This window comes from Abramis brama (genome assembly GCF_963993115.1).
Source record: "Abramis brama genome assembly, chromosome: 10".
In the NCBI taxonomy this organism is placed as follows: Eukaryota; Metazoa; Chordata; class Actinopteri; order Cypriniformes; family Leuciscidae; genus Abramis; species Abramis brama.
The window spans coordinates 7,388,892-7,400,638 of NC_139972.1; the positions used below are offsets into that span (position 1 = coordinate 7,388,892).

General features: G+C 35.1%; 1 protein-coding gene across 1 annotated transcript in view; it reads right to left on the bottom strand.

Moving 5' to 3' along the window:
• Positions 1-11,463, bottom strand: part of LOC311091549 (uncharacterized protein) — a 30,086-nt gene extending 18,623 nt beyond the window's left edge. Inside the window, exons 1-2 of the mRNA XM_084127508.1 lie at positions 11,250-11,463; positions 1,266-2,267 (exon numbers count right to left, since the gene is read on the bottom strand). Coding sequence (XP_083983634.1) covers positions 1,266-2,267; positions 11,250-11,445 — 1,198 coding nt within the window. The 5' untranslated portion in view covers positions 11,446-11,463. The remainder of the gene's footprint in view (positions 1-1,265; positions 2,268-11,249) is intronic.
• Positions 11,464-11,747: the final 284 nt, after the last annotated feature.

Consider the following 11,747-nt stretch of genomic DNA (forward strand, 5'->3'; position numbering starts at 1 on the left):
TGTTTATTGCCTTTATACCTAGTGCCAGATGAAAGCATATGAATACATACAGTAAGGCATTAAACAGGACATTTTAAAAAATCAGGCAAATTGCACAATTTTAAAATATCAAAACAGTAGAAACTCCAAATGAAAACAGTAGTATTAAAGGGACAGTTCACCCAAAAATGAAAATGTTGTCATTATTTATTCACCCTCAAGTTGTTCCAAACCTGTATGAGTTTCTTCTGCTGAACAGAAAAGAATATATTTTGATGAATGTTGGTAATCAGACAGCTTAAAAACAACATCATAGGGGAGCGGGCCAAATTAGTCTCCATGTCCCTGATAATTCACCAGTGCTCCCGATGGCCAGTGGGGCTGGTGCTGATATTTGGGAGAATGCACTCTTGCTTGTTGATTGTTTGTATCATACTTGCTTGTTCCTACATCATATATATATATATATATATATATATATATATATACCTCATCACAGGTTTGCCCAATTGACCAGTAAATAATTGCAAATGGATCAACAGTTAGTTTATTGTTCAATATTTTACAGCTTCTGTTATTTTTTACTGTATACATCCACCAAATCTGGTGAACTGAAGATCTGGTACTTTATTGTTCTTCAGCATTCAACAATGAAGGATAAAAATGAACTCCATCCACTTTTTATATGATACAAGATCTGATAATTTGATTGACAATAATACTGTAGATCCCAAACATATTTATCACAGTATTAATATAGAACGTTTAAACTCATTCATGGGATTAAAACTATAACACTCATTCTCTGTGTTCAATACATAATTCGATCAAGAAGACAAGATGTTGTTTCTGTTTTATCTCTCATAATTAATTGAACTTTCAGAACAATCTAGTACAGTATTTAGTAAATAAGTAAATTACTTGAATATATCCAATTCAAGTAAGACCTGAATTCGAATTCCTGAGTCCGAAATTTTCGCACGTTAAAAAATAAATACGAACTCACGTTGTGTCAATCACGTTTACACACAGCCTCCGAAACTTTCGTCCATCATACATTTTTTGGGGTTCGGGGTCGATTTTCTGCGTTTTTCGCAACCATAGTAAGCATTTTGAGAGGCGTTTTTGACAATTCAGAGCCACCGAATTTTTAAGATGACGAATACGAAAACGAATACGAAAAGTTCGGACTCAGTGTGCAAGGATGTTAAGAGTTGTTGACTGGCAAAGCTCGTCACACATTTACTTGAATGTATTTGACATGAAAACGAATGTTGCTCACTTACCACATTTTTTCATATGAGTGTGAAGGCTTGATAAATGTTTGAAACTCTTCTCACACTGAGTACAGTGGTACGGCTTCTCTTCACTATGAACTCGCCCGTGTATTTTTAGAGATCCTGATCGAGTGAAAGTTTTGTTACAAACTGAGCACATGTAATATCTTTCTCCAGTATGAATTATTTGGTGCTGTTTTAGATGACTAGATTTAGTAAAGCTCTTCCCACAGTCACAACACACATGATCTCTCACTTCATCATGTGTTTTCTGGTGCCGTTTAAAAGTGTCCAGCCTTGAATAACTCTTTCCACAGAGAGAACACAAGTGACGCTTAACACCTGTATGAACAGTTAGGTGTTTTTTGAGATATGACAATGAAATAAATGTTTTACCACACTGATCACAGTTAAATGGCTTTTCGCCAGAGTGACCCTGTTGATGAGTCCTGAGAGCTTTAGTACATCTGAAACTCTCTCCACACTGAGTACAGTGGTACGGCTTCTCTCCAGTGTGAATTCTTTGGTGCCGTTTCAGTTCACCAGTTGTAACATAGCTCTTCCCACAGTCCGAACACACATGATCTCTCACGTCATTATGTGTTTTCTGGTGCAGTTTAAGACAGTCCAGTCGTGAAAAACTCTTTCCACAGAGAGAACACTCATAAGGCTTCTCACCTGAATGAACTTTCAGGTGTGTTTTTAGATTTGATGATGAAATAAAATCTTTCCCACACTGATCACAGTTAAATGGTTTCACTCCAGAGTGAACGTGCAGATGATAAACGAGACCTGATTCACCAGTGAAACTCTTTCCACAATGAGGGCATGTATACGGTTTCTCTCCAGTGTGAATTCTCATGTGTCTGTTAAGGATTCCTTCATTTTGGAAAGTCTTTCCACACTGAGAGCAGGAGTGCAGCTTTTTGGCTTTAGTTCCTTGAGATTTCAAGACATGTTTCTCATCCACTTCATTCAGTTTGTGTCTTTGCTCTGTCACTTCCATCTGATCTAAAATAAACATATAAAATAGTCAGAATCAGTTCAAGGAGGGTAAATATGAAAACACTTACACTATACATTTTTTTTCAATAAATGACTTCCAAATAATTATATCCATGCAAAAGAGGCATTGTACTAATCCTAGCTTAAGGTCTTCACTTATGTACTTTAAGTTGGAAAGTAAAAATACACTAATTACACTACACTAATTTAAGTAAAAACAAAGGTTAAATACATTACGAAATCACACATTACGAAATCACGTTGGAAAGTTCAATCGCGATGTAGACAAAAGTACCATCCAATATTTACAAAGCACACGTGCAAAGACTAAGTCAAATGCCCTGTACAAAAAAAAAAAAAAAAAAGGTTAAAACGACGTCGGACGATTTTGAAGTTGGAGAAAATATCTGGGAGTTTTTCGCCCTACCGCGGTACTTCTGCATACGTCACGCGTGATCTTTCCAACATGATTACGTAATATATGTGGCGCATCGCAGAGTTCTGCAAGATGAGCATTTGTGGTTAAAAAGTATAAAACCGTTTTTTTTTTTTTTTAATGACCTATTGTTTCGCTAGATAAAGACCCTTATTCCTCGGCTGGGATCGTGTCGAGAGTCGAGACTTGAAGCTGCATTGAAACTGACATTTAGACGTTGGTTACCACTGAAGTCCACTATATGGAGAAAAATCCTGGAATGTTTTTAGCAAAAACCTAATTTTTTTTTTCGACTGAAGAAAGAAAGACATAAACCTCTTAAACTAAATTTATCAGGAAATTGCATTTCTGAAGTAAACTAATCCTTTAAAATTAAACATTTATATTCACCGAACATATTTAAACTGTGCACAGTCAATCTTATCAAGTCAAAGTGAAAAATCTGTGCTGGTTGTACAAGTCCTACATCCAAAAAAACTGTGCATGCAAAATTTGCCTGAAGCAAACCGTTGATATGGATATTTTAAATGCGGATGCGCGGGAGAGAGCGAGCGGAGCCGATCCAGAAGACCGAAACAAACATCACTCCCAACACAATACAGATATTCATCGTCACAAGTTTCAAGACGCTATGGTGAGTATTGAGCACTGAAATTATTCTGCAAAGTTTTGCTTTAGGACCTAGTATAAATTTCAAAAGACATTTCGTAGAATCGCATGTATTCATTAGGGGCTTTCGCACCGAGTAGGTCTAGGAACGAGCCACCAGGATGGTTCCCTGAGAACTAATGGTTCCCTCTGAACATTTTTCTGTTAGCATTCGCAACGCCAGTAGGAACTCTGATAGTGATTTCTATCTGTGACAGGTGCTATATTAATAAAGTTTACTTACTTACTTACATAAATAAGCCGTGCTTGTTGTTCTGTTGCTGACTTTTTATTTTGACGGTGCTGAGAACGCCAAAGAAAGAGCACATGATGCTCGCAATCTTCGTGTTTAATTGTTTACGATATGTCTAACAGTCCTGCCTAATACAGTATTAGATAGAACTGTTATACATAGAAGGTAGACAGTATATGAAAAAGTATTAGCGTATGCCGTGTGGTTGATCCAGTGTTGCTAGCGGAGCAGAAATACATAATCACGTTTCTCTTGGTTCCCTCAAAGTTGTGTTGGATTTTCTCCTTAGCGTAAAGGTTGAGAGGCCCATCTATCACTGTTTTGTTCGTAGATTTATTTTTCTGGAGTAAATATATAAGCTATAATCTGTGTTTCTACCATTTGTTTACACAGCCTTTTTTTTTAAATGGCGGGTGCTGGCATTTCACGTGCGTTCGGCCAATCAGCGTATTAACATCACAGATAGTTCCTATTGTTGGTTTAGACCAGACTCTGAAGTAGGAGCTAAATTAGTCCGTCCAAATCTAGAACTAAAATCGTTCCTAGTTCCTGCGGTGCGAACTGCGAACGCGCGAAAAAACGAAAACTTCCACAAATAGTTCTAGGAACTATGAAAAGGTTCCTCCTGTGCGAAAGCCATTGGTTTCATGGTCGTGTTTTTCCGGTTACCACATAAGTATCTGATGGTAGCCTATAGTTTTATTTCCAGAATCAGAAAGAGCTTCACTCGCCAAGTGTGTGCAAACACACAAGGAATTTGCTGTACCTCATGTCATACATGTCTAAAATACTGTTTGATCGACTTATGAGATGTGACCGCTAAAGACAGTGCCTATAGATATTGCCTTTTAATATCAAACACGTCAAGCTCAGGATTTTATCATTCATCCATTCATTTTTTTAGCGCTTGTGTAACTAAGCAGAAAAAGCTAGATATTTATTTACATACCACAAAATAAACGATAAAGCAAAATCTACATCGACTGACACAAGTCTCATTCTCATTATATGATTAAATAACTCCTGTCATTAATGTTAGTTTTTATTTTATTTTGCAAGTTTTTAGTGCCGCATACCGAAAAGCTTGTTTTCCAAATTCAGTTCTGGCGAGTGGAACGGAGAGGGTGTACAAATCCTGTGAGCACAAAGAATAAACTCCCACAGGTTTGTGTTGGGAAAGATATGGAGGCAATAAACCCAAAATTGATTTATAAACAAACAGGTACCAATTGTTTACATCTGCGTATTGATAATGATGACCAAACAACTCTGTTGTACAGATCCCAGTGATGAGTATTGTATTTACAATTTAGTAAACCTAAGTGCACAATGATACAATGTATGCAAAGAGCTTAAAAGTTTAGCCTAGTAGTTGCCGATTTATACGAAATATCCCCATAATTAATGACTGGCATAAAAGTGGCCGAAACTAATCTCAAATGAAAAACATGATTTATTTCTATAATAAAATCCCAGCTTTATTTTTAATTTAGTCCTTAATTGATAAACATGGGATTTAAAAGATAAGGAATCATCAAATATAAAACCGAGATGTTTATATTCTGTCACAAGCCCTCTATTATAGTACCCTGTAAGGATTTAAGTGATAGTTGATGCCAACTTGTTTCTTTGATCGTGAAAATAACATTACTTTAGTTTTGGTCTCGTTCAAAGTCAGGTTTAGGTCACAAAGCCTTTGTTGCACAACATCAAAAGCACACTGGAGAAAAGACAAAGCTTGGTGTAGTTTGGTTGCACTACAATAAATCACGGTGTCATCGGCATAAAATTGAAAATTGACATTACTAATATTGAGATCAAGATTATTAATATAAATGATAAAAAGTAACGGCCCCAGAACTGACCCCTGAGGAACACCCCTCATAATCTTTAAAGGTGCGGATGAATGACCTTCCATTCGCACACACTGTGTCCTGTCCAATAAATAGCTTTCAAACCAAGAAATTGTATGATTTGACAATCCAGTTAGTCTCAGTCTAGTTTTCAGTATACTGAAATCAACGGTGTCGAAAGCCTTTGACAAATCAAATAAAAAGTGAAACACAATAATGGCCTCTATCAAGCACCTCAATGATATCATTTAGAACCATCATTGCTTTATCCTAAAGCCTGACTGATTGTGTGATAAGATGTCATGTTCATTCAAATATGAAAACAACTGCTCACTAATAAGAGATTCAAAAACCTTAGACAGAATGCAAAGTTTAGAAATCTACCTATAGGCCTAGTTATTCATATCAGAAGGATCTCCTCCTTTTAACAATAGAATAACAAATGCAGACTTCATATCTTTGGAAATTCATTAAAACTCAGTGAAATATTATATGTCAAAGGAGCAGCTAGCTTTTTTAATGTATTCAGTGTATACCCTTATGTACCCCATATGCATTAAAATAAGTTATTTTCACCAAATATCCTGTGTTGGAATTGATTTGTCAATAAAGTAATGTGATAAAATGTCAACCCTGTTGTCTGTGTTCTGTATTTTGCTTAATGTATATATAGGCTATATACACTGTAAAAAGGGTTTCAAGCATTATTTCATCCAATTAATAATTTGTCTTTCAATTCAGTTTACCATTATTTGTTTTATTTTTCAAATAATATTTTTTTCGTTCAAAACATAGTTAAATATAAATATTTTTCATTAAGAGCTCAAATAAGAAATATTTGTTTCGACGAATGTACAATTTCAAGGTTACACACAGGATTGCGCATGGGCATTAAACACAAATCTTCGACGACCACGACCAGTCAGCAGACCGCTGTAACCGCTCTTCTACGTTCCGTGGATCACTTTGCTGCCCCAGAGAGAATCAGATTTCATCGCGGATAAACTGAAGTAAGTGAAACAAACAACCATTTAAATGTGCTGCTGTATATTTAGTAGCCTGCACAAGACATGTTGCTCTGCCGAATTTATCTGGTAACTTGGATATCGTTATGTAACTTACATTTAGGGCTGTACTCAACCAAAGAAAATCTTGGTCGACTGAAGTCCTGAATTTTTCGACTAAAAATCGACTAAAATCGACTAAAAATGACGTTAGAAAAAAAAACGTTAAATTAATTAGATGCGCACTGTGCGCAGTACTTGGTAGCCTTGTTGTCCGCCTAAATGAATTATAAATAAACATAAACAACTAGTAGGCTATTTGCAGTATATTAAATCGTTTTTGACCTAGTTATTTTGCACTGAAATGAGTCTGACACTTGAGTCTGTCAGCTCTGCATCACGTGCACCTGCGCAATATCATAGCTTATGATTTCCGAAAATAGTACTATGTTGTCAACTAGTGATATCATCACAAGAACTGTTGAGGAATATGCAACATAATTTAGACAATTATTTTTGTCATATGTTATAATAATAAGTTATAACTGTCAGACACTATCGTTTCACCGTGCATGTCCTCGCACCGAGCGAGGCTGAACATGAGCTCAGCTTCGCAGCTGAGACACGAATAGACTATTAACTAAAGCTTTTACTCTTAATAAACACAAAAGGCACGTCCACTTTAATAAAAAAAGAATATTTATTAAACAAACCAGATCAAGAGCAGAAACGAAATAAAGTGCATAACTGAAAAATAAAGCATCCTAGGCTCAAAACTAACACAACCAACAGCACAGCGCAATTGCGCATTAGGCTCCAAATAAAAAATAAAAAAGTTAGGTTATCACACTAAAACATTGAAATATGCAAATTCTGATATGTTCATATAGCCTACTCAAAACAGACAGGGCAAGCTAACGCAGACAAGTGAGCTTACCACTTTTAGATGATATGTCATGTTTGTCGTCGAGCTGTGGAAAACTGTTGCTTGCAAACTTTGCATTCGACCTTTTTCCTGTTATCAATTTTAACAAAATGCTGCCACACTGTCGATTTCTTTGTTGTTGACATATTAGAAGAGGACTGACTATTAAACGCTCTCACAATTAAATAAATAATATTCAGCATCAAACCTTCTATGCTCGACGCTCTCTCTTGGGTTGGGCTAATCCAAAAAAGGTGAAAACAAGGGGGGTGTTTTGAAGACAGACTGTTACAGTGAAACAAGGGTACTCTGAAAACACCCCCATTAGCAGTTAGTGCTTTCCACCTGATGAAATGAGCGCGCCTCAGCGCGGCAAAACTGATGAAATAAACGCGGCAGAAAATCGACCAATCAGAATTTTGGTCGAACCAGAACGTATCGACCAATTAATCGACTAATCGACTAGGACAGTACAGCCCTACTTACATTAGTTTAAAAATGTGTTAGCTAGCTTAACGTAGTTTACACTAGGCAAGTTAAAGGAGAAGTTCACTTTCAAAAAAACTTTTGCTGATAATTTACTCACCCCCATGTCATCCAAGATGTCCATGTCTTTCTTTCTTCAGTCGCAAAGAAATTAAGGTTTTTGATGAAAACATTCCAGGATTTCCCCCCATGTAATGGATTCTATTGGGACCCAAACGGTAGAAGGTCCAAATGACAGTTTAAGTGCAGCTTCAAAGGGCTTTAAACGATACCAGACGATGAATAAGGGTCTTATCTAGCGAAAAGATCGGTCATTTCCAAAATAAATAAAAAAGTTTAAGTTTTATAAGCACAAATGTTCGCCTTGCTCTGTTCTGTGATGCGCGTTCGTGACGTCACGTAATACGCAATTACGTTGAAAAGGTCACGCTTGAAAAATTTCTGTCCTGAAGAAAATGTTCTTTTTGGCTTTTTAATATTAAAACACCCAGGATACGCACACGAAATGGGCATTTTAAACGATAAACTGACACAAATACATTTGAAAATGTGTATATGGTCCTCCTTCCGCACATTTGTAAACACGTCAAGTGTGACCTTTTCAACGTAATTGCGTATTACGTGACGTCACGAACGCGCATCACAGAACAGAGCAAGGCGAGCGTTTGTGCTTATAAAACTTAAACTTTTTTATTTATTTTGGAAATGACCGATCGTTTCGCTAGATAAGACCCTTATTCATCATCTGGTATCGTTTAAAGCCCTTTGAAGCTACACTTAAACTGTCATTTGGACCTTCTACCATTTGGGTCCCAATAGAATCCATTACATGGGGGGAAATCCTGGAATGTTTTCATCAAAAACCTTAATTTCTTTGCGACTGAAGAAAGAAAGACATGGACATCTTGGATGACATGGGGGTGAGTAAATTATCAGCAAAAGTTTTTTTGAAAGTGAACTTCTCCTTTAACGTTAATGTGTCGACGTTAATCAATTCCTGACCGATTGCAAAAGGGAAGGGAACATATACGTTTACCCCTGGCTTATTTTGATTTTATAATGGTAATTAACATGAACGTTTAATCATTGAACATAACGTTATCTCGATGCAGCGTCATAAGAATGACGTTCTCTGGTTAAAACCGTAGAAACCTGATCAACAACAACTAAGGAGCTAACGTACGTTAACTTACACTAACGTTAACTTACATGTAAAAGGACTGGCGTTCACTTGTGATTAATGGTAACATTAACTAACACTTATGACTGTCGACACTCACAATGGTCATTTTTTATGGATTGTATGCATAGAAGTATTGCTGCATTGGCGCCAATCGGTTGATGTCGGTTGGTTTTCAAAAAAGTGTAGTAACGTTTACTAGCCAGAGCACACTGGGGGGGCAGACATTTTTTCGTGGCGTTAGTAATAGGATTGACACACTATTGAATCATATATTGTAATGATTATTATATCAACTGATACCGTATATTGTGCTAAAGATTGTTGACCATAATGTACCCTCATGCCAAATTTGTACTATCTTGATGCAGGATACTGACACCGCTACAAAGAGCACTTAAATATCTCATCCTTTACATGGGAGAAACAGTGGAGGACCTCATCAAAGATTTCCTGGTAAGGCCAGATTACTTTAGAGATGTGAAAATACTAGATATGGCTGTCCACTTCAAAATTAGCCATCAGACTATGTTCAGATTTATGTCTGAAAACAGTCTGAAGGCTAATTTCAAATATAGAAACAATTACTTTCAGCTAAAATCAGAGACCCATGTGCTGGAAAGTTTGTGCAACTTATATTTATGTCAACAACAAATTGGAGTAAATTTTATAATTAGTTAGAAGTATTAGTATTATGTAAACTAATTTGGGGGGAAACCCAAGCTGTATTGATTCCTTATTCTTTTTTTCTTTTTCTTTTCTCCTTCCTAAATTCTTTTCCAGGTGTTGGAGAAGGAAGTGGCTGAAAAAACTCTTCAGCAGAAACCATGGAAATCTTTGTCATCAGAGATGCACAAGCCGTATACCCACAAACATTGGAATCATACTTGAGGGTCAAGAGGTTCTGAGGGACTTGCCGTCTGTCGCAAATGTTGAAAAAGTTGAAAATCTGACACGAAATTGTGGATGTGTGGAAGTAATGTATATAATAATTCAATAAATATCGATTTAATGAAAATTATGTGTCTTTTTTTATTTGATTTTGGACAAGATTAATTAATGTTCCTTAATGGGAAATATGTTTTATTGAATCCATATCTTTTTGTTTGTTTAAAATAAATAATTTCTATTAACTTGTATTTTTAAAAATGAGAAATAATTGTATTATTAAATCAATATCTATTTAATTGGAGAAAACAAATAATTTCTAATACATATTTATTAAATGAGAATTTTTGTTTTGATTAAATCTATATATTTTTGTTTAGATCAAAAATAGAATTTAAATTAATTGATTTTTTTCAACAAGAAAAATATGCTTTGTGCCAAGTGTTATAAAATAGTTTTCATTGACATAGAAAATATTGGTAAGGGCAAGTTATTTATTTTTCATTGGCTCAAGTTATAAAATATAGATGTGAACCATTACCCTAAAGTTTTTTAATTGGATGAATGAAAATATTTTTTCAGTGTATACACTGTAAAAAGTGAACAGTTGGATCAACTTAGAAAAATTACTTTTAATAAAATAAATAATTTATTTAATTAAAAAATTGTAATAAATTATCACGTTTTTCACGATAAAACGTGATAATTTAATTTCTTTAGGTGTTACCAATTGAAGTAATTTTTTTAAGTTGATCCAACTGTTCACTTTTTACAGTGTATATATATATATATATATATATATATATATATATATATATATATATATATATATATATATATATACACACATTTTTCTTTTGGGACAGTGAGAAATAAAATGGTTACTACAATTTAAAATGTTTAATTGGACCAGCAACAGGTTTGGTAAACTACATTTTTCCAATGGCTCGCATATTAGGCTATTTGTGATTGAGCCCATGTGAATAGAATGTTTCCACAATTGATCTACTAACTAACCCTAACTAACTAACTAACTAACTAACTAACTAACTAACTAACTAACCCTAACCCTAACCCTAAATTTAATAAACTGAAATTAAATTAGGTCAATTGAAAAAATTAGATTTGAACTTAGCAGAAAACAAGATCAGGAATGTGTGATTTTCAAGTATCAGATCTTTGATGTGGCAAAGTTTAGCTCAACAATTAAAATGTGTTTGACAACTTCCACACATGATTATGATCATTTAGATGCATTGCTGTATCATTTATTTCCAAAGCAATCAACAATGAAGAATCAAGAATAGACACCAACCTGTTTGTTCCTCAGTATCTTCTTGTTTTATTCTGGATGAAACATCGCTCACATCCAGATTGGAAATATACGGCATCTGGCGAAAACATTTTGCAATCGTCTTTTCTTTCATGGTCGTAAAACAGTTATCAACATTCAACAACGTTGTTTGAAATACTCTCTTCTGCGCATGCTCAGTCAATTCTCGCAACGTCATGACTTCTTAAAGGGGCCGCACTTTCTATAGCAAATCACTGGTAATGTAAAAACACGTTTTTAAATTTTTTGACAGTCTAGTCACATTCACCCTATTAAAATTAGGGTTGTTTTTCTGTTAGACATGGTTGCACCTTTACCCTTTGCATCCTTAATATGGTGTCATCTTTTGAATGTTCTGTACGTTTATATAAACGCATAGACTTAACAGAGTAACATACAAAAGAAGACATTGTAATACTTACAGATGCTTACATGAACTTTTTTTGGAATTTTTCATTGAATACAATTCACTGCAGCTAT